This window comes from Staurois parvus, unplaced genomic scaffold (genome assembly GCF_062004578.1).
Source record: "Staurois parvus isolate SC_StPar_1 unplaced genomic scaffold, SC_StPar_1.0 ptg000730l, whole genome shotgun sequence".
Classification (NCBI taxonomy): Eukaryota; Metazoa; Chordata; class Amphibia; order Anura; family Ranidae; genus Staurois; species Staurois parvus.
The window spans coordinates 55084-80578 of NW_028318526.1; the positions used below are offsets into that span (position 1 = coordinate 55084).

Sequence of the window (25495 nt, forward strand, 5' to 3'; positions counted from 1 at the left end):
TGTTTATATAGCGCCAAAGCATTTGCTCAGCGTTGTACATTAGCGAGGGGGACAGAACATGAGACAATACAGTACAATACAATACACGAGGGGTTCGAGGGCCCGGCTCTTTCAAGCTTACAATCTAGGAGGGTGGGGATAGTGGTACAGGAGGAAGTGGCTGTGGGGGGTGGAGTGGTAGGAGGAGGGGAGGAGATCGGTTGTTAGGTGAGGGTGGGGTAGGATTCCCTGAAAAGATGGGTTTTCAGGGTGCGCCTGAAGGTGAGCAGGGTAGGTGACAGTCTGATGGATTAGGGTAGGGAGCTCCAGAGGATGGGGGAAGTCCTGGAGAAGTCCTGCAGTCGGGCGTAGGAGGAGGAGACCAGGGAGCTAGAGAGTAGGAGGTCTTAAAAGTCATAATCAACAACGTAATCTTTTCTTTTGGTTTTCACATATCAGGCCATTGTGCTGAAAACACCATACTGTGTGTGGCAGAGAATATTTCATATGAATGTCATTGTAGGGTAGACGTCACATCTCTCCTTCCCTAGACAAATCTACACTGACTCTTTTTCAGTACTGAACACTTCTGTTACAATAGCTTAGATATGAATGATCAAATTATGCTGACCCTGACAGCCAGGAAAGATGCAAAGATTAAAATAAACACTTGTTGCCCTCCACATCTAGTGTGAATCTTCCTGGTAGCTAAGCAGATATATACTTTGTCACCATGCCAGTATCTCTAAAGATGTGAACATTATTTATTTATAAAAATGAATACTGGATGCATAATTACTACCACATCTAGCAGCATCCTTCACATATTTCCTTTCAGCACCCCCCTTCAGGTGCATACAATTCAAAATATGAATAAAACCAGGTATCTATTTATAGTGTCAGTATTGTTCCTATTGAAATGTATAAATATTTCACAAGTTGCAGATTAAAAATGGCTGGCTAGATGAAAGCATAACTGTCCATATTGAAGGTACAAATACTGCTGATGAATGAGCTGTTTCTTATACATATTAAAATGGATTATAGTAATAGAAAATACAGACAGTGCACATTCCTTGTCTCTTTATCTGCTTAAGGCCACTTGCACATGGATGATGCAACATAAATTCCAAGGTATTTTCCCCATTTGGAAAGCCCAGGTGCTCTTTACAGCTGCCTATAGATGTGAATGACTGCACACCTCTACTCAGGAGTATGTCGGGGCTCGCGTAAATACGAGTGCACTATAAAAACTAGAAACTGCAATATTTTACCTGTATGCCCATACGCTAAACAAATGCTTGCACCAGCACTGGGGTATATCTAAGTACTGGTGGTGTACACCTCAGTGTAGCTGCGCACAGCCATTCATGTCTATAGACATCTGTATACAGAACCTGGACTTTCCAAGTGGGGGAAATATGCAGGAATTTACGTTGCATGGGCTCAGGCGTGAATGGCTGCGTGCAAATGGCCTACAACATTGTGTATGTAGCACCCTCCTAGTTTAGCTAGGGGGAGCTAGAGTCCTGATTGTTAGTGAGGAAGGCTGAGTAGCAGCCTGGGTGTAATAGCCAGAAGGTCAAATTGTGGTCAGGAGTTGAGAGGCTCTGCAGGCCAGCCCCTCTGGAATTTCCCCCTGCTCTAGGGCTTTGGATGAAGGCCCTAGAGGCAGTGGGTGGATCTGAGGAGTGGCTGGCTTGCACTGAGGGATCCTAGCCAATCCCCAACAGAAGGTTTCTTAAGGGGTTGGGGCACCCTTAAAAGTTTTGGAGCCTGCTCAGCTGCAGTTGAGATTGGGTGGAAGATAGTAAGGAAGATGTGAGGCTGAAGGCAGGAGGCTGCAAGGAGGCCCAGTGGGATGGGGCTTACCTGCATTCCTGGAGCGGGAAAGGGAGAAGCTCCTTGCTACTAAATATTCCACGGTCAACTGTTAGTGGTAGTATACCAAAGTCAAAGCAATTGGAAACAACAGCAACTCAGCCATAAAGTGGTAGGCCAGGTAAAATGACAGAGCAAGGTCAGTGCATGCTGAAGCGCATAGTGAGGAAAAGTTGCCAACTGTCTGCACAGTCGATAGCTAAACACCTCCAAACTTCGTGTCGCCTTCAGATAAGCACAGCAGTGCGTAGAGAGCTTTATGGAATGGGTTTCCATGGCCGAGCAGCTGCATCCAAGCCTTACATCACCAAGTGCAATGCAAAGCATCAGATGCACTACATGCCACCAGTGGAATCTAGAGCAGTGGAGATGTGTTCTCTGGAGTGATAAATCACTCTTCTCTGTGTGGCATTCCGATTGTCTGGGTTTGGCGGTTGCCAGGAGAATGGTACTTGCCGGACTGCATTGTGCCAAATGCAAAGTTTGGTGTGGGAGGGGATTATGGTGTGGGGTTGATTTTCAGGGGTTGAGCTCGGCCCCTTAGTTCCAGTGAAGGAAACTCTTAAGACGTCAGCATACCAAGACATTTTGGAAAATTTCATGCTCGCAACTTTGTGGGAACAGTGTGGGGATGGCACCTTCCTGTTCCAACATGATTGCGCACCAGTGCACAAAGCAAGGTCCATAAAGACATGGATGAGCGAGTCTTGAGAGGAGGAACTTGACTGGCCTGCACAGAGTCCTGACCTCAACCTGAGAGAATACTTTTGGGATGAATTAGAGCAGAGACTGCGAACCAGGCCTTCTCGTCTAACATCAGTGCCTGAACTCACAAATGCGTTTCTGGAACAATGGTCAAACATTCCCATAGACACACTCCTAAATCTTGTGGACAGCCTTCCCAGAAGGGTTGTTATAGCTGCAAAAGGTGGGCCAACTCAATATTGAACCCTACAGACTAAGACAAAGATATGTAAAGGCAGGCAGTCATGGGACAAGGTCACCTAGCGCCCAGGGAAAACATGCCAAATGGTGCCCCCCTCCGCACAAGATGTATGAGCTTTGTGTTAGCAACAATCCCCCCCCCAAAAAAAAATAAAAATTTGACCACTAATCTGCATACTTACCCCCCAAGCATACATTTCCTTTGAAATACAAAATTCTCCCAAAACCAAAATTCACTGTCACAGTACAAATCTCCTTTCCCCAATGCAATCTCCAACCCAGCATAAATCTTTGCCTCTCCTCCCCCCCCCCAAATCCACCCTCCTAGCACAAATCCTTCACCCCCCCCCCCAAATTTCCCCCAATCCCTTCTTCCAGCACCTCCCTCCAAAAATATTTCCCCTCCCAAATCCCTCTTTCTAGTACAAATCATCTTACTGCATCCTCCCTCTTAGCACAAATCCCCCCTGAATCATCCGTTCTAGCGTTCCCCCAAATCACCCCCAGCACACATCCCCTCCCCCCCACAAATTTCCACTCTTAGAATACATCTTACCCTGCCTGAAAATTCCCCTCTTTCAGCACAAATCTCCCTAGCACAAAGTATCCCCTTCATACCCCCCTTCCTAACCCCCCAAATTTCCCCTGCTAGCATCCTCGCACAAATGTCCCCCTCCCAAATCACACCTTTTAGCACAACCTCCCCCCCCCCCCAATAGTCTACAAACGTCCCTTTGCTGTGCTATAGGTGGCTCCTAAAAGAGACTATTTATGCTGTATGCCTGCTCATGACAGTAAAATGTTTGTTGCCATCCTGCTTGCCAATGCCTGGAGCAACCAGAGCAGCTCATCAATGTCTCCAAGTCTTTTCTCTGCTCTACAGGTGGCTACTATACAAAAGACTCTGTTGTACTGTTAATTTTTATGCCTGCTAAAGTCAGAGTTTTCCATGTGTTCATGCTTGTCGTTGCCCAAAGCAACCGTAATTGCCTGCAACCCAGTGGATTACAAATGCTCAGCTACTTTGCACCAGTTGAGCCAAGTGACTTGCTTTATTCAACAGCGCTCAACAGGGTGGGTGTCCCGTGCCTCGCCATTGCCCATAGCAACCGCTGTGGATCATTATGTCTACAACTACTGGTGACACCCAGTCATTCAACAATGGCTGGAGCGAAGTGTCCTGTTCTTGCCAGCAAGTTGCCTAAGTGTTTCTGCCCGGATTCATCCATATCAATGCCTGCAATCCAGTCAGTCTATCCCCACCTGGAACAGCAGGGGTTAATACCAGTAGGAACATTCCTGCATGGCAGTCTAGCTGGTGCCAAAGTTTCACAAGGAGGGGCATGGCAATGCCCTCAAGTCTGCCCTGTACACCCAACATGCTGTGAGAGAGTGAGAGGAGGAAGATGGCAGCTGCACTACCGTTGTGTCCCCGACGTTTCATGCCGGAGGTTACCCTGGTGACACCGGGGTACACTCAGAGCATAGTGGCTACTTTGCTCTAGTGTTCATGGAGGGAATGGAGAGGTTGTGTCTGCTATGTCCTGAGTGCAGGAGATCGACCACCCTGATCAGAACATGGATCAGGTAAAGGCACTGTGAGGTGCCATTGACCAGACTACTGCGCAACGATCTGGCGCTGTGCACATACACAGTCAATTTGCACATGTAACTATGTACTGAGAAGCAGGAGCGACGAAAGGTCAGAGGATGTCTCGCTTGGGAGTTTCAGAGAGGGGTAGAGTCTCAGGACTGTGACTCCCCTGCACGGTCCACAAACCCCATCATCAGACGTTGGCCTGCTGTGACTTACGCACCACCCGGTGATGCCGCTGATGCCCAGCATAAGACAGCTGATGTACCAGAGATGCTGGCCTCCCACTCCAGCCCTGCACAATCTCTCCAGAAGGAGCCAGTCAGCGAGGACAGTTATTCCTAAGGTGAGCCAGTGGAAAGTGTTATTGGTGGGGAGGTGGATTAGGAGTCTCAATTTTTTACGAAATTTGGACTTTTAGAACTGGAGAAAGAGCAGGAAGACTGGTCCCCTGAAGACTCAGAGGAAGAATGGGATTGGGGGGACACTACTGAGGACTATGAGTCCATGACAGGGCCATCAGGGAGTTCACATACCCGACATCCAGCTGAACCTCCACTCAGGGCTGAGTCTGTTCAGATGCCTCCTCAGCCATGGCCAGAATTCATCGCACCCTGGCCTAGGACCAGAGCCAGGAACACAGAATTTAAAATGCTGATTCACAGAGCCCTAAATCCCTGTATCTACCCGGGAACAGGGTGCAAGGACAAGTTACCCTGGTTCTCCAGATTTCAGAGGGCCATACAGAAGGGAGTGGCTCTAGACTACCCCTATGTTCTCCAGAGTATCATGGACATTATTGATGACTCCAGGCAAGAATGGGAGGATGATCTTGTCTGGGATTACCTTCATGTCCCTAAATCTTTGAGAGGCCCTTATCTCACTCAAGCTTGGGGCCGTTTCCTGGAAATAAAAGAAGAGTGGAGCAGGGACTTGGCCATCTATAAGGACAGAGTGGTGGTCGTGAAGGCAGGGAGGCCTAAGGTAACCTATTCTATTTCTGCCTGCAGGACTGATGATTCTATTATTAAATAGCCCAGCCCCAAGCAATACTATTGAGGATGGATGCAGGATTCCCATCCCAATAAGCCCTGCTTAATGTCTTTTCCTTTTTGGACTGAGCTGGACTTTATTTGCTGCCCTGATAGGCTGATCTGGGAACATTTCAGTGGCTGCTTAGTTTGTCTGCTACTTCTTTAGGAGGGGCTCCTCCCCTAAATTATACTGAAGTATCTTGTCCAATTAGTCAGTCGGTATAGGGCTGTATGTTTCTTTTTTTATTGTCTTGTTTGTCTTTGTCCACTGTTCTGCAGAATTTCCAGGTGGCTGTCTCCCTGCTACAGGACTAAGAAGAGGACTTCCTCACTTCTTGAAGGATTTCCCTCGAGGGGGGAGGGGTACTTCATACCTTTTGCCCTTATACTTTTATACATATGTTATTGTGTATGTTATGTTTCCCTTCTGTCAGTGGTAGTTAGCTAGCATCAGGCTATATATACTACTGCATATTTGTACAGCAAAATCTATTTATATTTTTGATACAAATATTTATTTGTAGATATATTTTTCCTCTTCTCCCAGTTTTTGTACCATGTACCCTGTGTAGTTTTTGCACATGTGTATCCAGGCATTCCACTTCTCTGTCAATGTGCTTTGTGAAATCCTGATAAACAGGACACAAAGCTCAGTTGTAACTGAGCTGTGACTATTGCACAGGAAAAGTCACATTCTTCCTGTGTAGTCTGCAGGACTTATGGTCTCAAATGAATTAGTAGGCAATGATTCGATCAAAATGGCATTCTGCTGATCATAGAAATAGTTTTAAACCACATAAAGTGGTAGTAAAAAAAAGGTGCGCATGCGTGGGCAGGCGGAGCGGATGTCCCGGTGATCTGCTCCGCACCCTCACGGCACATACAGCGCTCTATAGCGGCACCAGACATCGCACGGGCTCCGCACAAGCACCGGCCAGCTCCGGGCACTACAGAGCTCTCCCTTATGCCAGGCCTTGCAGCTGGGAAGAGCCAGTGCGGCTCACAGAACCTGATCCCTGTGGCAGGCAGGGGGGGCAAGATGGCAGCCAGCTTCAGTCCCACGGCCTGTAGCTCTTTCCTACCAGCTAAGCCTCTTCCACAGAGGACCAAGGCTGGCACCTCCTGCACTGGAGACCGCGATCTGAGCATTACGGCTTGTACTAAGGGGGTGAGTGATCTTCTGCAATCCCCCCATCCCTCCTCTAATCCTGCTGCCTCTCCATCACAGGCTTCCGCCTGCTCCCTAGGCCATGTTTCCCACACCTTCTCTGCCTTGGATGAGGAGATGGCTGATATTTTCCTCAGTTAAAATAGTGGTGTGGACCCTGATCTGGATAGCCCTGAGGGATCTCCAGCACCCCCACCTATCCAACTGCGTATTTGGGGGACACAGTCCTTATTGCCCGTTTTACTGATCTGTTACAACGGGAATTGGATAAGGGTACTAATAAATTAGCGGTGTATTTAAAGCAGGACTTCCAGGAATTAGGCCAAGGTTTGTATAGTATTGAATCTAAAGTAGACGCAACTGTCTATAATGTGTCTCAAAATTCTAACATGATTACTGAGCTACAGGACCGACTGGAAGAAACTTACACTAAAATGGATGATCTGGAAAATGCTACAATTTTCGTATCCATGGACTCCCAGAATTGGTGAAGGATCTTACTACCCCTGCTCAGTCTCTTATGCGACCTGCAGTGCCAGAGATAGATGACCTCCACATGGAAATTGACTGCATCCACAGGGCCCAGGGGCTCCTAGAGACGTTATCGTCAAACCACACTTTTTACGGGTTAAGGAAGCGGTCATGAAATATGCTAGAGAAAATCCTGTCATGGAACTAGCTGGGTACAAAATTCAAATCTTTGCGGATATCTCTTCAACTAGCATCCAGAAAAGAATAGCCTTCAAACCACTACTTTCCTCCTTGGTACAGCAGGACATTCGCTATCGTTGAGCTTATTCATTTTGGCTTCAATTTACCTACAACGGTAAACCCTACGCTTTTTCCACACTTCAAGAATGAGAAAAGATCTTGCTCCAACTGGGTTTCATTTCGACTCTCTCTGGTACACGGCGCTTTCATGTTAACCCAGTCTTTCTTCCGGGTTCCAAATCTTTGGTCGCTTGAATGGCCAGGCTGTGGTGGCATCACTCCCGTGCATACACACGGGAGTCACTTTGCTACGGCATGCAGAGCGGCCCATAAATGCGGTCTGAGCTGTGCACGTGCAGCTAAAATTGCATTACTTGCTGACAGGTGGGTAATTTACGACAAAAGAGACCTCTAGGGTCTCTTCTGTGATAAAAACCCTGCCTGTCAGTGGGTTTTTCCAAAATACAGTTTACTACCAATTTAAGGAACAGGCCTATTCTGCCACTTCTTTCCTACATGTAAAAATCAGTATTTTTTGCTAGAAAATTACTTAGAACCTCCAAACATTATGTATTTTTTAGCAGAGGCCCTAGAGAATATGGCAGTCATTGCAATTTTTTATGTCACAAGGCATTTGCACAGTGGTTTCTCAAACGCAATGTTTTTGGAAAAAATACATCTTAATGAATTTAAACAAAAACACACAACATATAACACATTTTTTTTGTCAAATACAAATTATGATGTTTCGCCGAGTAAATAGATACCTAACATGTCACGCTTTAAAATTGTGCACACTAGTGGAATGGCACCAAACTATGGTACTTAAAAATATCCACAGGCAACGATTTAAAATTTTTTTACTGTTACCAGTTTAGCATTACAGAAGAGGTCTATTGCTAGAATTATTGTTCTTGCTATAACATTCATGGCGATACCTCACATGTGTAGTGCGAACACTGTATACATATGCGGGTGTGACCTACATATGCATTCACCACTAAGCAGGGGGGGGTATGGGGGTCCTTTAAAAACCTTTAGAAATATTATTTATCTTATTACTGTTTTTATTTTTATACTGTCCCTATAATTTTTTTAATCACTTTTATTGCTATCACAAAAATGAAAAAATCCCTTGTGATAACAATAAGGCATGACAGGTCCTCTTTATGGAGAGACCCCACATCTCTCCTCTACAATGGAAAGCATTAGATCAAAAGCATCAGATCTCGCTGCTTCTAAAAGTGATCCAGTGGCTAATCAGCTGCTCAGATCACTTTTAGCAGAAAGAGCAGTGGCTGAGGAAAATTTTAATACTGGGGTTATGGCATCCAGCTTCAGCCATAGCCCCGATAAACCAATTCAAAACCACAACGTACATTTACCATTAGGCGGTCAAAAAAACTTTTGCAGATCAAAGTAGATGAACATCAGATGGGTCAAAAAAATCATAGTGTGTCTAGCTCCAGCAGAATACAATACATGTGGTGAATGAAGGCTAGAGCATGAAGAAGAAGGGTGGGACTAACGACCTATACCATTCCCTAGCTACAGAGGGAAGTAGGCATAAATTTATTAAAGCAAACAAACAGACAATGCATATGTAACATGATAGTTAGGGTCCTGCATTTATTTATGAATGAAAGCTACTACTGTAGAAAAAAAAATTGCCACTTAACTCTTAGTGAGCCCTCTGGCCCAGTTACGTTGGGAGTTCCACTTTTATTGGACATCCATCCACGTAACCTATTTAGGTACCAAAATTACCCCCCTCTTTAGATAAGGTTTTTGAGGCAAGCTTTCCACCTTTATTATGTACAATCAAAGAGGATCTTCAGGGTTGGCATACCTACACATATAGCTGGTTTGGAAGGATGGCCATTTTGAAGGTGATGGTCTTGCCTAGAGTACTTTACCTCCTCCAGACCCTTCTAATATCAGATGAGTTTTTTGAAGGCACTGCGAAGAGAATTTCTTTACTGTGTATGGACACAATTCCACCCTCATTGTCACTCACACTTATCTTTCAATGCCTGAGCAGTATGGTGGTATCATATTTCCAGACCCATTGAAATATCACAAAACAATCCATCTATCCCACATAATTGCCTGATGTAGAGATCACAAACTTAAACAATGGGTCACTCTAGAACAATCTTCCACAGATATTCTACTTTGTTGCCTCCCTTGGTTTTGCTGGTCTTACATGTCAGACCTTCAGATCCAACAACCATCCATACCGTCATGGCTGCAAACAGTTCTGATAAAATAATTCCACAATCTTCCCTTCTTTAACTAGTTATATGGAACCACGAATTCCACCTGGAATCTCTGACAGGCGTTTTAGCAATCTTTAGAAGTCAGGCCTCTTTTGTCTGAGAGACTTTGTATTAATTTGGGCATGGCATCTGTTCAGGCTCTCCAGCAGATGTTTGACCCCCCCCTTGATACATGGAGGCTCCAGCATCTGTGCCACTATCTTTCTTTGGTCGCCAGGAACGGCGTGCACCCTGACTTTTGAACACCTCTGCACAGATTCTTCACCCTCGGCTCATACTATCTTAACTACTTATCGAATATTGGTTTTTCCCTGTTGGAGATGCCATAAAACTGAAGGCACACTCCTATACATCGCCTTGCAATAACATTCAGCATTTTTGGGCCCTAGCCAGGTCGTTCATTCAACGGTTAGTAGACTTTGATCTAAGTACTGAACTGGCTAAGTATCTGTTACATTCCTCTCATCTACACAAGAAGAGGTATAAAAATACATTGCTGATTCATCTCAGCAATGCAACCAAGGTATGCATTCTGGCCTTCTGAAAGCAAGAGACTTCCCTTACTCTGAAACTGTGGTTCTCCAAGATTAAAGTTCAGCAAATGGAATCCCTAACAGCAGCACTGGCAGATAAGAACAATGTAGACACACTTGGTTCCGCTGGAATTTGCTCTCGGAAATATGAGTCCCTGCTGGTTAGTGACATGTAAAATATTTCTTACATCGCCTCCATCAAGTTTCATGGCAGTGATGGTTACAGCTGAAGGTCACCCGAATTTCTTTTCTGTCTTTCTGTTCCCCCTCGTTTCCCCTTGTTACCATTCACCCTCTCTCTTCTCCTCCCATGTTGTTTTTTCCCTCTTTTCCTGTTCCACGACTGGGGGAATGTTTTGTTTTTTTAATGGCAAGAAGTGGGTTGTCTGCATCGTACTTCATGCTACAAGCAATTTTATGATGGTAGGCTAGTCCAAGCTTCTCCTCTATGCATGTGACCCTCAAAGGTAATTGTTCTCTGGTCTGAATTTTATGCTGTAACCTGCTGTTATGATGTGGCTGCACCCACATTCTATTGCTGTGTAAATTTAGAAAACTGTTAAGTAAACAATTTACAATAAACTCTTAGTGAACCCTAATTACTTTTTAATAACTTGTTCACTCTCTTCTTCCCTTAGTTTTTTTTTTGCTAACTTTGAATTTAATTGTTTGTATGTAAATGTTTTAAATTTGCAGTTGTCATGTTTGTAGTGTCATTTAAAAATTCTTTTTTTGTAAAAAACATAATTCTAGTGGGAAAAGGGAAAAATAGCACGTATTTTGTAGTTATTTGTTTTTTAAGCCTACTTATTAAGTTAAATGTATATGTAACCCTTGTTTTTTTTATCAACCCTTACATTCCCTTCCTTCAGCCTTCTTTACCTTTAAAAATTACTGCTAATTTCTGAAGCAATAAAATCAGAGTTATACAGATGCTACAGTATGTACAGTGTCTATATATTTTTTATTGACTAAGCACGAACACCAAAACAAGAATGGTGCAACGATAAATAATGTAAAATAGGCAACTAATGGAAATTAGTCCATTTCTAGTTTGGTCAAAGACATCTTTCTGTTAATTATTTTCCTTGATTCTAATAAAAAGGCACTAAAACCGAATTGTGGATTTCTTTTATTTTAGCACTGACATTGTGTTATTTGTCTCAATGTAGTGTAATGGTATCCCCATACATATTATTGAGATGTAAAGGATTAAGAAATGTATGACATTTGGTAGATTTTTGACTAGCTCCCAAAATAAGAGCTAATTTCTGAAAAAAGTAGGAAGTAGATTGCCATGGAAACAGAAACAATAAAATTATCAGTGGCAGTTGTCAAACTACTGACACACTGAAACATTGTGAAGCTTCATTAGTATTACTGTCATAAATAATATATCATCTAAAATATATTATATTTGGCAAACTTTGGCAATTCCAAACTAAGGCTCAATTCAAAAAGTTAACCCACCAGGAGAAGTATCTTTATTAACAAACAAGTGACAATTATTTCCATCTGAGTCTAATGAGAATGGGAAATTACAGTCCCATGGCTAAATATAAAGAACCCAATCCTTCAAGAATTAAACTTTATATCTCCAACCATTCCCATATTCAGTAAAAAAAAAAGTGCATAGAAGCATCAGCTTTTACATGGGTATGGCCGTGTACAGTCCTTTACTTTTAATGCTGGCTGTATAAACCCCTTTGTCCCCCTGGTTGTAAGAAAGCACTGTGAGTATTAAGCTGGAGCACTTTTTAGACATCTGTGTACATGTAGCCTAAAGCTGGGAATACACTAATAGAATTTGGTTTGACATTTTTCGCTGTAAGAATGTTCATTGCTTTAGTAGGGTCAAATCAACATTTCCTCGAATATATGAATTTCTATCAATGTAAGTAATCTTCGTTCTATAAAGTTCATTAATTTCAAACTTGAATGTTAAAAGCAAAGGAAATCTTGAGCTACTTTCGAACAACATTTGAATGTTCTGAGAATTTTTGTACGTTTTCTTTTGAAACCCTACTAGTGCATACCCAGGTTAAGGCATACCCTGCTAATATTATAAGACTAGACCTTCCAAGTCTTTAATATGAAGGCCATTGCTTTGAAGGTCGTGTAACTTACTTACTACACTTGCCTTCGATTTATCTTCCCATCACTGTTTGCTTACCTAATTTAGGAGTTGTTCCTTAATTTTTATTTATTTCAGACTTAATTCTGATTTTTAACTCAAAATATTTAGGCGAAAAGTGTAGCCACTGCTAAACTCAATATTTATAATCCTCTTCTCACTTGACATTCTAGCTTTAATAAATTATCCATGCATTTGTATTGATGGAGATACAACAATCTTTTTTAGTGACTGCTAGGCCTCATGGGAACATTATGGAAACATGTGGGACCTTATAGGATGTGCAGCTTTATATAATAAAGAGCGCTTTGCCCTGCTGACACAGCTATCGCTGAAGTCAAGTCTGGCTATATGTGCAATGGACTTTGCCCTGCTGAGGCAGCTAACCTTGACATCTGGTGTGGTTATATAATATACGGAACTGTCCAATGTGCTGACAAGGGGACCCCATTGTGTGGCATTTGGACCGACTTTCTTTGGGTCACAGTTCTAGTGTGTGATCCTCACCTCTACCATAATCTTGCAACAGTAAGTCTATTATTTGCCAATGTTTGTAGCCCTATACTATTTGAAAAGGACCTGGCCTCAATCAGGCAATGATTTCTTAGTGTCCTGTGTGGATATACATCATATGGTTTGATTTAACATCCCAAGTATACCTCAATTATACTGTGCTGCATAAATCATAAAAGATTGATCTTATATTCCTAATAATTGAACCTTGCAGGTTATATACCTGATACCATATTCTCATATGATGTGTCATTGGTTGTTCTGAATTCGCTTCACCAGTAAGTGTATGAATAGAATAATGTGGAAGTATGGTTACCCTTATCCCTTTGGCAAGTGTTATATATGAGGTTTGTGTCTTAATGGGTAACATACATTCTGTTTTGATTTATTTTTTATTCTTAGATCTCAACCCCATAGAAAACCGTTGGAGGGAGTTGAAAGTCCGTGTTGCCCAGCGACATCCCCAAAACATCACTGCTCTAGAGGAGATCTGCATGGAGGAATGGGCCAACATACCAGCAACAGTATGTGCCAACCTTGTGAAGACTTACAGGAAACGTTTGACCTCTGTCATTGCCAACAAAGGATATATAACAAAGTATTGAGATGAACTTTTGATATTGACCAAATACTTATTTTCCACCATAATTTGCAAATAAATAATGTGATTGTCTGGATTTTTTGTCTCATTTTGTCTCTCATAGTTGAGGTCTACCTATGATGCCAATTATAGGCCTCTATCATCTTTTTAAGTGGGAGAACTTGCACAATTGGTGGCTGACTAAATACTTTTTTGCCCCACTGTATGAATAAATTGTACTTTGTCTGTAGTAAGGTAAGTTTATTTAGTGTTATTATATCTTGATAATGATTAATGTGCAGTGATTTCAGAGCCTTCATTGTCTGTTGGATTGACTTGACAACACTTTGACCCCCTTCAGGTAACATCTAAATATATCATATATCATATTTTTTCTGCCAGAAAACTGCTCTCAAAAAAACATAACAGAAGGTTTTTTCTATGGATCACGTTCACATCTATGCAGTTGTTGTGGGCATGTTTTTTGGAAGGGATCAGGGACTTCCTTTCCCGCAGCAGTTTGACTTCAATTGAACTGCATATAAAATGCAAGTGGTGCATTTTGCATGCATTTGTATGTGTTTTTGGTGTATTTTGGACGTGTTTTTGATTTGTTTTGCATTTTTAAATTGCCCAGCAACAAGTTGGGCAAAAAATAAAAACACAAAACGCATCAAAATTGCATGTGCAAAAACGCAAAATACACTGCAGAAAACACTGCAGAAACTGATCAGACAAAAACTGCATAGGTGTGAAAGTAGCCTAAAAAACTAGCAATCATAACAGCTCTAAATGTATCAAAAAATCGCTTTATTCGATTGACTGTCCACTAAAGATTGTTTAGCCACTGCCCCAAGACATTAAAACCATTAAAAAGAAAAAGTGATTATAACTGGATACTAACATTTATAGGTAAAGTTGATCCAGGGAATATTCGATTGCCTCTCGGGGGATGAGGAAGGAATATTTTTCCCTGCAGGAGCAAATTGGATCATGCTTTGCTGGGTTTTTTTTCCTTCCTCTGGATCAACTGTGGGTATAGGATTATAACTTTTTTTTTGTTTTGTTTTAGTGGTTTTTTAGTGGTTTAGTGGCAGAAAAAAATACTAAAAATGCCTAAACTCACCTAGACACAAAAAAACGCTCAAAATTAGCTTTTTTTTCCGCCAAGAGAACTGGTGCTTTTAAAACCAGTGTGCGTGGACCCTAAATGTTTAAAGGGGCTGTATGTAAAGGGGCTGACTCTAATGGCAGAGATCTCTAGCAGTTTCTTGAAACAATTTCCCACACCTATAGCATATCTGTAGTCTTTGACCATCTTCTGTCGCTGCCCACTGCTGCTACCCATATTCTGTAATATGTCCAGTTTCTCACTGTTTTTGATAGCATAACATACACTGAATATTACGATTAAGTTGTATATGTTAAGGTTAAGTTTAAAAAGAAAAAACTGTTGTACAATGTCTTATTAACATTTACATTAACTTCTTGCACTTTACTAGTCTCATGGACTACTGTGAAATCTCAACAGTATCTGTGATCCAGAGGTCAAATTCTCTACTATTTACATTATACCAGGAAACTGTCATGTGATATGCATTACATATGGGTAATGAGTCATTTATCTCACCATTGTTGCATTAAACCTTGCATGTTGCCAAATAACATGAAAACTAGCTGAACAGTTTTCACAATACATAGTTAGTCCGGCTGAAAAAAGACAAGAAAAAAGTCCATCCAGCTCAACCACTAAAAAAAAAAAAGTTATAATTCTATACCCACAGTTGATCCAGAGGAAGGAAAAAAAACAGCAAAGCATGATCCAATTTGCTCCTGCAGGGAAACAAATTCCTTACTGATCCCCCCAGAGGCAATCGGATATTCCCTGGATCAACTTTACCTATAAATGTTAGTATACAGTTATATTCACTTTTTCTTTTTAATTGTTTTAATGTCTTGGGGCAGTGGCTAAACAATCTTTAGTGGACAGTCAATCGAATAAAGCGATTTTTGATACATATAGAGCTGTTATGATTGCTAGTTTTTTAGGCTACTTTCACACCTATGCAGTTTGCATCTGATCACTCTAGCTACCGGAAGACACAGCGACGAGATACGCCACTGCACGCTAGACTATCTGCAACCAAGTTTCCCACCACGCCTGTCCACCACTCTGTTTACCTCCCTAAAATGCCTCCTCCACTCCTCATACTCCTCTCCTCCGTTCCCAAAATCTCTTCTCTATATCCCTCTGCTCCTCCCAAATAACTGTAGATTGCGCCCTCACTGCTTCCTTCTCCCCTCTACGGCACTCACCACCTCCTCCTAATACTCCACTCTCTCACCGACCTGAACACCTCCACTGGTAGACTTACACGCTCTTGCACATCTTGCTCCCATGCCACCTTTCTCACCCTTCTTCTTCTCCTAACCGCAGGGGACATCTCCCTGAATCCTGGCCCTCCACCACCTCACTCACCCACAAGGCACCCTCCCACTTCCACGTCCTGCCGCAACCCCCTCAACCTAGTACCTGTCCCTCTGCTCCCCAAACCCCCCCCCCCCCGTTTTCGTATGCACTCCTGAACGCCGGATCGGTTTGCAAAAAGCTCACCACCATCCATGACCTCTTTGTTTCCCGCTCCCTCAACCTCCTAGCGATCACGGAAACCTGGATCCAAGCCACTGACTCTACCTCTCCTGTAGCACTCTCCTATGGAGGTCTCATCTGGACCCACTCACCCAGACCCAACGGTCGAAAAGGTGGTGGGGTTGGTTTGCGCCTGTCACCGCTGAGCACCTTCCGAGTCCTTCCAAACCCCCCCTCTCTATCCTTCTCCTCCTTTGATGCCCACTGCATCCGACTATTCTCTCCAACCTCCCTGAGGATTGCTGTAATCTACCGGCCTCCTGGACCCATATCCCGCTTTCTTGATGACTTCTCCGCCTGGCTACCCTTCTTTCTTTCTTCCGAGCTACCCACCATCATCCTTGGAGACTTCAACATCCCTGTCAACGTCAAAAACCCAGCTACATCCCAAATCCTCCACTTAACCTCCTCTTTCGCACTTTCACAGTGGATACAATCCACCACCCACTCCGACGGGAACATCCTGGACCTTGTCTTCTCCCATCTCTGCACTCCCCACAACCTCACAAACACCCCCTTCCCCCTTTCTGACCACAACCTTATTACCTTCTCTGTCTCCTCATCCTCAAACACCTACCCCTCCAAATGTCAAACTATTACCAACCGAAACCTCCGCAACCTGAACCCTGCCCCCTTCCACTCTGCAGCTGATCAACTTTACGACAGCATCCTTCCCCTGTCCTGCCCTGACCTGGCCATGACTGCCTATAAGAACTTGCTGTCAACCGCCCTAGACTCCTTAGCGCCTTTAACCACACGAAGCATCAGACCCTGGTAGACTGATCACACCAAAACTCTCAAACGATGCAGTCATGCGCTGGAGCGACTATGGCGTAAAACCAGATCCCAACTAGCGTACACCCGTTATAAATCTGCCTTCCACACCTACACCTCCTCCCTCCACGCTGCCAAACAAGCCTACTTTCTGACCCTCATCAATACCCTCTCCTCCAATCCTCGCCAGCTCTTCTCTACTTACAACTCTACTCTCTCCGCCCCCACCTCCACCCAGTACCTCACTCACCGCCCACAAGATTGCCAACCACTTCAAAAACAAGATTGACACAATTCGCAGGGACATCGCCGCTATTCAGACTCCTACCCCACCTATCACCTCTCACGCGGTAACCCACTCAACACCCCTCTCCCTTGGCCTCACCACAGTCCAGACCTCCACCCCACCTAACATTCCTCACACTGAAGCCCCCTCAACACTCCACTCCTTCGACCTTACTACCACTGAGGAGGTCACTAAGGTCCTCTCTGAAGCCCGCCTCACCACCTGCCCCCCTCGACCCTGTCCCCTCACAACTCCTACCCTCCTCCTCCATCCTATGCTCCCTCACCCACATCTTTAATCTCTCCCTCTCTTCTGGCGCATTCCCCTCCCCTCTGAAGCACGCGCACATCACTCCCATACTTAAAAAGCCCTCCCTGGACCCCACCGACCCGAACAACCTTAGACCTATCTCCCTGCTGCCATTTACATCCAAACTTCTTGAGCGCTTAGTCTATAATCGCTTAAGCTCTCACCTCAACGACAACAACCTCCTCGACCCCCTGCAGTCCGGCTTCCATCCCCTACACTCCACTGAAACAGCCTTACTCAAACTCACCAACGACCTGCTAACCGCCAAAGCTAATGGCCACTACTCAGTGCTCCTACTACTCGACCTCTCCGTGGCTTTCGACACAGTCGACCACCCCCTCCTCAAAAAACTGCACTCCCTTGGCCTCAGAGACTCCGCTCTCTCCTGGCTCTCGTCCTACCTATCACAATGCTCCTTCAGCTTTACCTATAATGCTACCACCTCCCCCTCACTCCCCCTCTCTGTTGAGGTCCCTCAAGGCTCTGTCCTCAGGCCCTTTCTCTTCTCCTCCCTTGGCCAACTGATACACTCTCACGGCTTCAACTACCACCTCTATGCCGACGACACGCAAATCTATCTCTCGACCCCTCGCCTCACCCCTTCAGTCTCCGCCCGAATCACTAGCCTACTGAACAACATATCAGATTGGATGTCGCTCCACTTCCTTAAACTGAACCTCTCCGAAACCGAGCTACTAGTTTTCCCCCCAGCCTGCGCACCCCCCCCCCCCGTGACTTCTCCATCATGTCCAACAATGCCACCATCAGGCCCACCCCACAAGCCAGAGTACTTGGTGTCATTCTACACTCCAATCTATCCTTCCAGCCCCAAGTCCAATCGCTAACAAACTCATGCAGACTCCACCTTCGCAACATCTCCAAAATACGCCCATTCCTAACTCCAGAAACTACTAAGCAACTCATCTACTCCCTCATCATATCACGACTCGATTACTGCAACTCCCTCCTCACTGGCCTGCCTCACCACAGGCTATCCCCGCTTTAGTCAATCCTGAATACGGCGGCCAGACTCATCCACCTCACCAAACGCTCTGTTTCCGCCACCCCCCTCTGCCAATCCCTCCACTGGCTTCCGATTGCCCAACGGATCAAATTCAAAATGCTAACACTGACGTACAAAGCTGTCCATAACTCTGCCCCAAACTACATCACCAACCTAATATCCAAATACCACCCAAAACGCATTCTCTGCTCCTCACAAGACCTCCTTCTCTCTAGTTCCCTGGTCTCCTCATCCCATGCCCACCTCCAGGACTTCTCCAGGGCATCACCTATCCTCTGGTGCCCCTTACCTCAATCCATCAGACTATCACCTACTCTCCTCTCCTTTAGGCGCACCCTCAAAACCCACCTCTTCAGGGAAGCCTACCCTGCCCTCTGCTAATTGCCGATCTCCTCCACTCTTCCTACCACTCCATCCCCCACAGCTTTTCCTCCCGTACCACTATCCCCTCCCTCCTAGATTGTAAGCTCCAGGAGCAGGGCCCTCAAACCCCTCGTGTATCGCTTTGTATTGTTATTGTACTGTCTCATGTATTGTCTCCCATTGTAATGTACAGCGCTGAGCGAACTGTTGGCGCTATATAAATACTGTATAATAATAATAATAATCAGTTTCTGCAGTGCTTTCTGCAGTGTGTTTTACGGTTTTGCACATGCAATTTTGATGCGTTTTGCGTTTTTATTTTTTGCCCAACTTGTTGCTGGGCAATTTAAAAATGCAAAACAAATAAAAAACACGTCCAAAATACACCAAAAACACATAAAAATGCATGCAAAATGCACCACTTGCATTTTATATGCAGTTCCATTGAAGTCAAACTGCTGCGGGAAAAGAAGTTTCTGACCCTTTCCAAAAAACATGCCCGCAACAACTGCATAGATGTGAATGTGATCCATAGGAAATCATGATAAATGGCATGCACTGTGCTCCTGCAAAACGCAAAATGCATAAAAACCCGCACAGGTGTGAACCTGGCCTTAAAGCCTTTTTCTGGAGAAAACACATGAAGCTCTTTGTATAGTGTATTATTTTAAGTTTTTATTGCTGTATATATTCCTGCTGGATAGATTCACCTTATTTGTCCTAGTCACTACTGTCTCCGGGACAGAAAGTGTTGGGAACGCCAAACTTTTTTGGTTGTCACCAGAACAGAATGTGAATTCATGAGGACACACCTGGAATTCTCATTTACTCCAAGACACATGTACAGTGGGGATCGAAAGTTTGGGCACCCCAGCTAAAAATTTGTATTAATGTGCATAAAGAAGCCAAGGAAAGATGGAAAAATCTCCAAAAGGCATCAAATTACAGATTAGACATTCTTATAATATGTCAACAAAAGTTAGATTTTATTTCCATCATTTACACTTTCAAAATAACAGAAAACAAAAAAAAGTCGTCTGCAAAAGTTTGGGCACCCTGCAGAGTTAATATCTTGTACTGCCCCCTTTGGCAAGTATCACAGCTTGTAAACGCTTTTTGTAGCCAGCCAAGAGTCTTTCAATTCTTGTTTGAGGTATCTTTGCCCATTCTTCCTTACAAAAGTCTTCCAGTTCTTTGAAATTTCTGGGCTGTCTGTCACACACTGCTCTTTTATGGTCTATCCTTAGATTTTCAATTATGTTGAGGTCAGGAGATTGTGAAGGCCATGGCAAAACCTTCAGTTTACGCCTCTTGATGTAATCCCCCGTGGATTTCGAGGTGTGTTTAGGATCATTATCCATTTGTAGAAGCCACCCTCTCTTTAACTTCAGCTTTTTCACAGATGGCATCAAGTTACCATTCAAAAATTTGCTGAAATTTTATTGAATCCATTTTTCCTTCTACTCGTGAGATGTTCCCTGTGCCACTGGCTGCAACACAACCCCAAAGCATGATTGATCCAACCCCATGCTTAACAGTTGGACAGAGGTTCTTTTCATTAAATTCTATGCCCCTTCTTCTCCAAACGTACCTTTGTTCATTCCGGCCAAAAAGTTCAATTTTAACCTCATCGGTCCACAGAACTTGTTTCTAAAATGCATCAGGCTTGTCTATATGTTCATTTGCAAAGTTCAAACGATGATTTTTGTGGTGAGGACGTAGAAGAGGTTTTCTTCTGATGACTCTTCCATGAAGACCATATTTGTACAAGTATCTCTTTATAGTGGAATAGTGTACCACAACTCCAGTGTCTGCCAGATCTTTCTGGAGGGATCGTGCAGTCAATCGTGGGTTTTGAATTGTTTTTCTCACAATCCTGCAAGCTGTTCTGTCTGATATTTTTCTTGGTCTTCCAGATCTTGCTTTAACTTCCACTGTTCCTGATGACTGCCATTTCTTAATTACATTCCGAACAGAGGATATTGACATGTGAAAACCCTTTGCTATCTTCTTATAGCCTTCTCCAGCTTTGTGAGCGTCAACTATTTTCAGTTTCAGTTTTCTAGACAACTGCTTAGAAGAACCCATGGTGCTGATTGTTGGGGCAAGGTCAGATGAGTCTGGGCATTTAAAACCTTTGAGATTGACATCACCTGGTCTTCCCAGACGATGATTGAGAACAATCCATTACACTGGCAGGTCTCAGCTTTGCAAAGGGGGCAGTGCATGCTATAAATTCTGCAGGGTGCCCAAACTTTTGCAGACGCCATTTTTTTGTTTTCTGTTATTTTGAAAGTGTAAATGATGGAAATAAAATCTAACTTTTGTTGACATATTATAAGAATGTCTAATCTGTAATTTGATGCCTTTTGGAGATTTTTCCATCTTTCCTTGGCTTCTTTATGCACATTAATACAAATTTTAGCTGGGGTGCCCAAACTTTTGATCCCTACTGTAACTCCAGGACAGGAAGTGTCAGAAAATATCCACTGTAGGTACAGCTTATAAAAAAAAAAAATTCAGTGGCTTTAGCTATTACCTACTACATCCAAAACTAAAATAGAATATTTTTTTTAAATATACCTTAGAATGTGGATTTTTCAATATGTTGAATTAACAATATGCTATGCATGGTCAGTCTTACTAATGTATTCATTAAACAGTAATTCTGTTCCACTTGAAAATAGGGATCTAGCTCATGATTACATCTATAAATTCTGATACAGTAACCCTTCGTTTGAAAATGTTTATTATTAACTGTTCTTTTTAGCGTATTCCTAGTTAGGGAAATGTGAATATTTAACATTTCTAACAAATGCCAAGTCATTGTACCTTTACAGAGTGACTCACAGGCTTAACGGCGGTCTTTATTAAACAGCAGCCCAGAGAAGACATCCTTAGTTGTTAGAGGCACTCTGTCTTTAGTAATTTGCTGGCAAGTCATGTTCACTGGTGGGAGGAAAGCTTCTGTTATCAGGTTATCACCTTAAAAAAAGCAACTTTCAACGCTGGAGTCAAGTCCTATCATGAACATGTGTTGTCAATGGCAGGTTGAAGCCTAAACTGAGGCCATACTTAACATAAGTGGGTCTTAAGTACTGGAAGTCAAACCTACATGCAAGGAAATCTTTTGCATTTGCTGGAGTTTGGCCTGCATAAAATATTGACCTCATTTGCTAAAGAACCTAAGTTATAGGAACAGGAAACAAATTCAGAAGACACATACATTGGAGAACAGGACCTTTGATGAGTGACTTGTCTTTGCATTTACTGGAGGACAATCAATATTATCCACTGAAAAACATCCCTTTTAAACAGAAGTTATCCCTGTTCAGTCAAGTGTGGTTTTCTTCAAAGAAAAGTTTATCTCATTAGGAGTATCCATTGTTAAAAGCTGGTTTTGAATTACCGAATGACATTTTTGATTTATGGAACCATTCATCGTAGGGCTTTTTCCAACATTAGACATCATTCTGGTTATCAGTAATCATCATTAGACACCAAGATAATTCACTTTAGACTTTCCACCATAAAAAGACCATCCTTCCTGAGGGAACTATCCACTTTCAGAAATCAACTCAAGTCAGCAAAGGAAATTTTAGTCACTGCAGAAACTAACCATAAAAAATACCTAAAAAGCTATTTCCTTTCAAGTATCTAAGCAAAAGTATTGTTCATTAATGGCACTGAAAGATGTAATGGAGAAAGGAAGCCTGTTCTCTCCCTTTCAATCTCTTTTGGTGTCTATTCTCTCTGCGCCTCTTCTATTTGTTGCCACACATAACCTCATGCAGATTTTTACAGCTGCAGTTCCACCACATCACTGCCAATCCAACTTTACATGGGAACAACTCAGTTCTCAAAAAGACTCCTGCAATCGCTATATCTCTTTGATGTCCAATGCCACTGAACCCTGCAAGCCAGGGGACTGGAAATATGACCTAAGTACATACTCTTCCACTATCATTAATAAGGTAAGTGATGTTCCTGAAGAGTCTGATGGCTATAGAAGTGGTTTATTTCTTTGATATCAACTTACTTTTTAAAAAAATTGTAATGAATTTTGCTGATGGAAATGTTAATACATTTTTACGACATCATTAAGGGTCCATGCACACTAACATTAGAAAAACACATTTTTTTGCCAGTAGAAGTAGCTCAATGTTATCCTATGAGTCCATGCACATTAGGACGTTTAGAGGCATAGTAGTTTTTTTGAGAGTAGTTTTCAGAAAAAAATACTAAAAGTGCCTAAATGCGCTTAAACACTTGTACAAAAAAAACGCTCAAAATTTGCTTTTTTTTCTGCCAAGGGAACTGGTGTTTTTAAAGCCAATGTGCATGGACCCTAAATGTTTATAGGGGCTGTATGTAAAGATGGCATAGATCTCTAGCAGCTTCTTGTAACAATTTCCCACACCTATAGCATATCTGTAGTCTTTGACCATCTTCTGTCACTGCCCACTGCTACTACCCATCTTCTGTAATATGTCCAGTTTCTCACCTTTTTTGGTAGCATAACATACACTGAATATTACGATTAAGTTGTATATGTTATGGTTAAGTTTAAAAAGAAAAAACTGTGCTGTACAATGTCTTATTAACATTTACATTAACTTCTTGCACTTTACTAGTCTCTTGGACTACTGTGAAATCTCAAAAGTATCTGTGATCCAGAGGTCAAATTTTCTAGTATTTACATTATACCGAGGAAACTGTCATGTGATATGCATTACATATGGGTAATGAGTCATTTATCTGACCAATGTTGTAATAAACCTTGAATTTTGACAAATAACATGAAAACTAGCTGTATTTTTCACAATACATAGTTAGTCCGGCTGAAAAAAGACAAAAGTCCATCCAGCTCAACCACTAAAATTAAAAAGGTATAATTCTATACCCACAGTTGATCCAGAGGAAGGAAAAAAACCCAGCAAAGCATGATCCAATTTGCTCCTTCCTAATCCCCCGAGAGGCAATCGGATATTCCCTGGATCAACTTTACCTATAAATGTTAGTATCCAGTTAAATTCTGTGTATCTAAGAAAGAATCCAGGCCTTTTTTAAAGCAATCCACTGAGCTGGTCAGAACCAACTCTTCAGGGAGTCTATTCCACATTTTCACAGCTCTCACTGTGAAGAAACCTTTCCGTGTTTGGCTTACATTTCTTTTCCTCCAGATGTAAAGAGTGCTCCCTTGTCCTCTGTGATGACCTCAGGGTAAATAGGTCTATAGTTACATTGACAGAGTGTAAACTGCCCTGACATTTTTACTTCTGAATACATATAGAATGGATTCATTAAATAAAGCTTTTCCAACATAATTTTGGTGGGTCCAAGGCTGATGTCAGATGGCTGATTTTTCATGGTAATTAATCCTTTTTTGTTGTAGCAAATCCTCATTAAAAAAATGCATAATGATTTTCAAAGGGATCGCTCACTGTTACATTTATAAAGCTATTTGTCACTCTTTCACTCAGCGGTCGCGATTGAGAATCGCTAGCAACAATCACTCTTAACCATGCCCGGACTATAATAAAAATAGGTCTGAGTATTTTAGACTGAGCAGCCCATTTTGCTAATGATAATATCGGGCCAGTAAGGAGTTAATGATAAGGGCAGTTAGGAAGAGGTCAATGTCGGGCAGAAAGGGGTTAATATCTGTACACAGGAGGGTGAGGGAATGCTAATATCAGAGGCGTTTTATGAAATCAGTGGGCCCCCATGCGAGATAAGTGGCGCCCCATTGTTTTTTAAAACAAAAAAAAAATAAAACACAATTTATTGCAATACAGCATTGAGTGGACGTGGCTTTTTATTACGCAAGGGTTGTTGCTAGTATTGTAAAAGGCTTTAGACACCTTTGGGCGCACTGTGGAAAATAGTAGGCATGGTCAAATTGCATTAGTGGGAGGGGCTTAAAGAGGTGTGCTTAAGTAAAACAAAAACCTTTTTGCATCCATAAAATATGCTTAGGTGCGCCACAAGAAAAAGTCTCACAGACATGTATACACCTCAGCACAATCATTTTTTAAAAATGAAACACTGCCATTACATATGATTTTGAGTACACTGAAAACAGAGAACTGTCACTTTATCTGAGCCTACCTTATAGAAGCACTTCACTAGAATAGTAAGGAACTGCTTAGCAACTGTTGAGACAATGAACACTATGGTCAGATATGTGTACTGTACTATATAGTGTATATAGTGCAGGAGTATGTAATGTACAATATAATGTATATAGTGCAGGAGTATGTAATGTACAATATAATGTATATAGTGCAGGAATGTGTAAAGTCCAGTATAGTGTATATAATGTAGTGCAGGACAGTATAATGTACAACATAGTTTATACAGTGTAGCGCAGGACTGTGTAATACAATATATTGTATTTAGTGCAGGACTGTGTAATGTACAATATATTGTATTTAGTGCTGGACTGTGTAATGTACAATATATTGTATTTAGTGCTGGATAGTGTAATGTACAATATATTGTATTTAGTGCTGGACTGTGTAATGTACAATACAGTATATTGTATTTAGTTCAGGAGTGTGTAATGTACAATATAGTGTAGTGCACGAGTGTGTAATGTACAATATATTGTATTTAGTGCAGGAGTGTGTAATGTACAATATAGTGTATACAGTGTAGTGCAGGAGTATGTAATGTACAATATAGTGTATATAGTGTAGTGCAGGAGTATGTAATGTACAATATAGTGTATACAGT

General features: G+C 42.4%; 1 protein-coding gene across 1 annotated transcript in view; it reads left to right on the forward strand.

The window, feature by feature from the left end:
- Nucleotides 1–22437: 22437 nt before the first annotated feature.
- LOC149445295 (solute carrier family 22 member 6-like) overlaps nt 22438–25495 on the forward strand; it is a 97132-nt gene continuing 94074 nt past the window's right edge. Inside the window, exon 1 of the mRNA XM_089653956.1 lies at nt 22438–22731. Within this exon, the coding sequence (XP_089510082.1) occupies nt 22438–22731 (294 nt within the window). The remainder of the gene's footprint in view (nt 22732–25495) is intronic.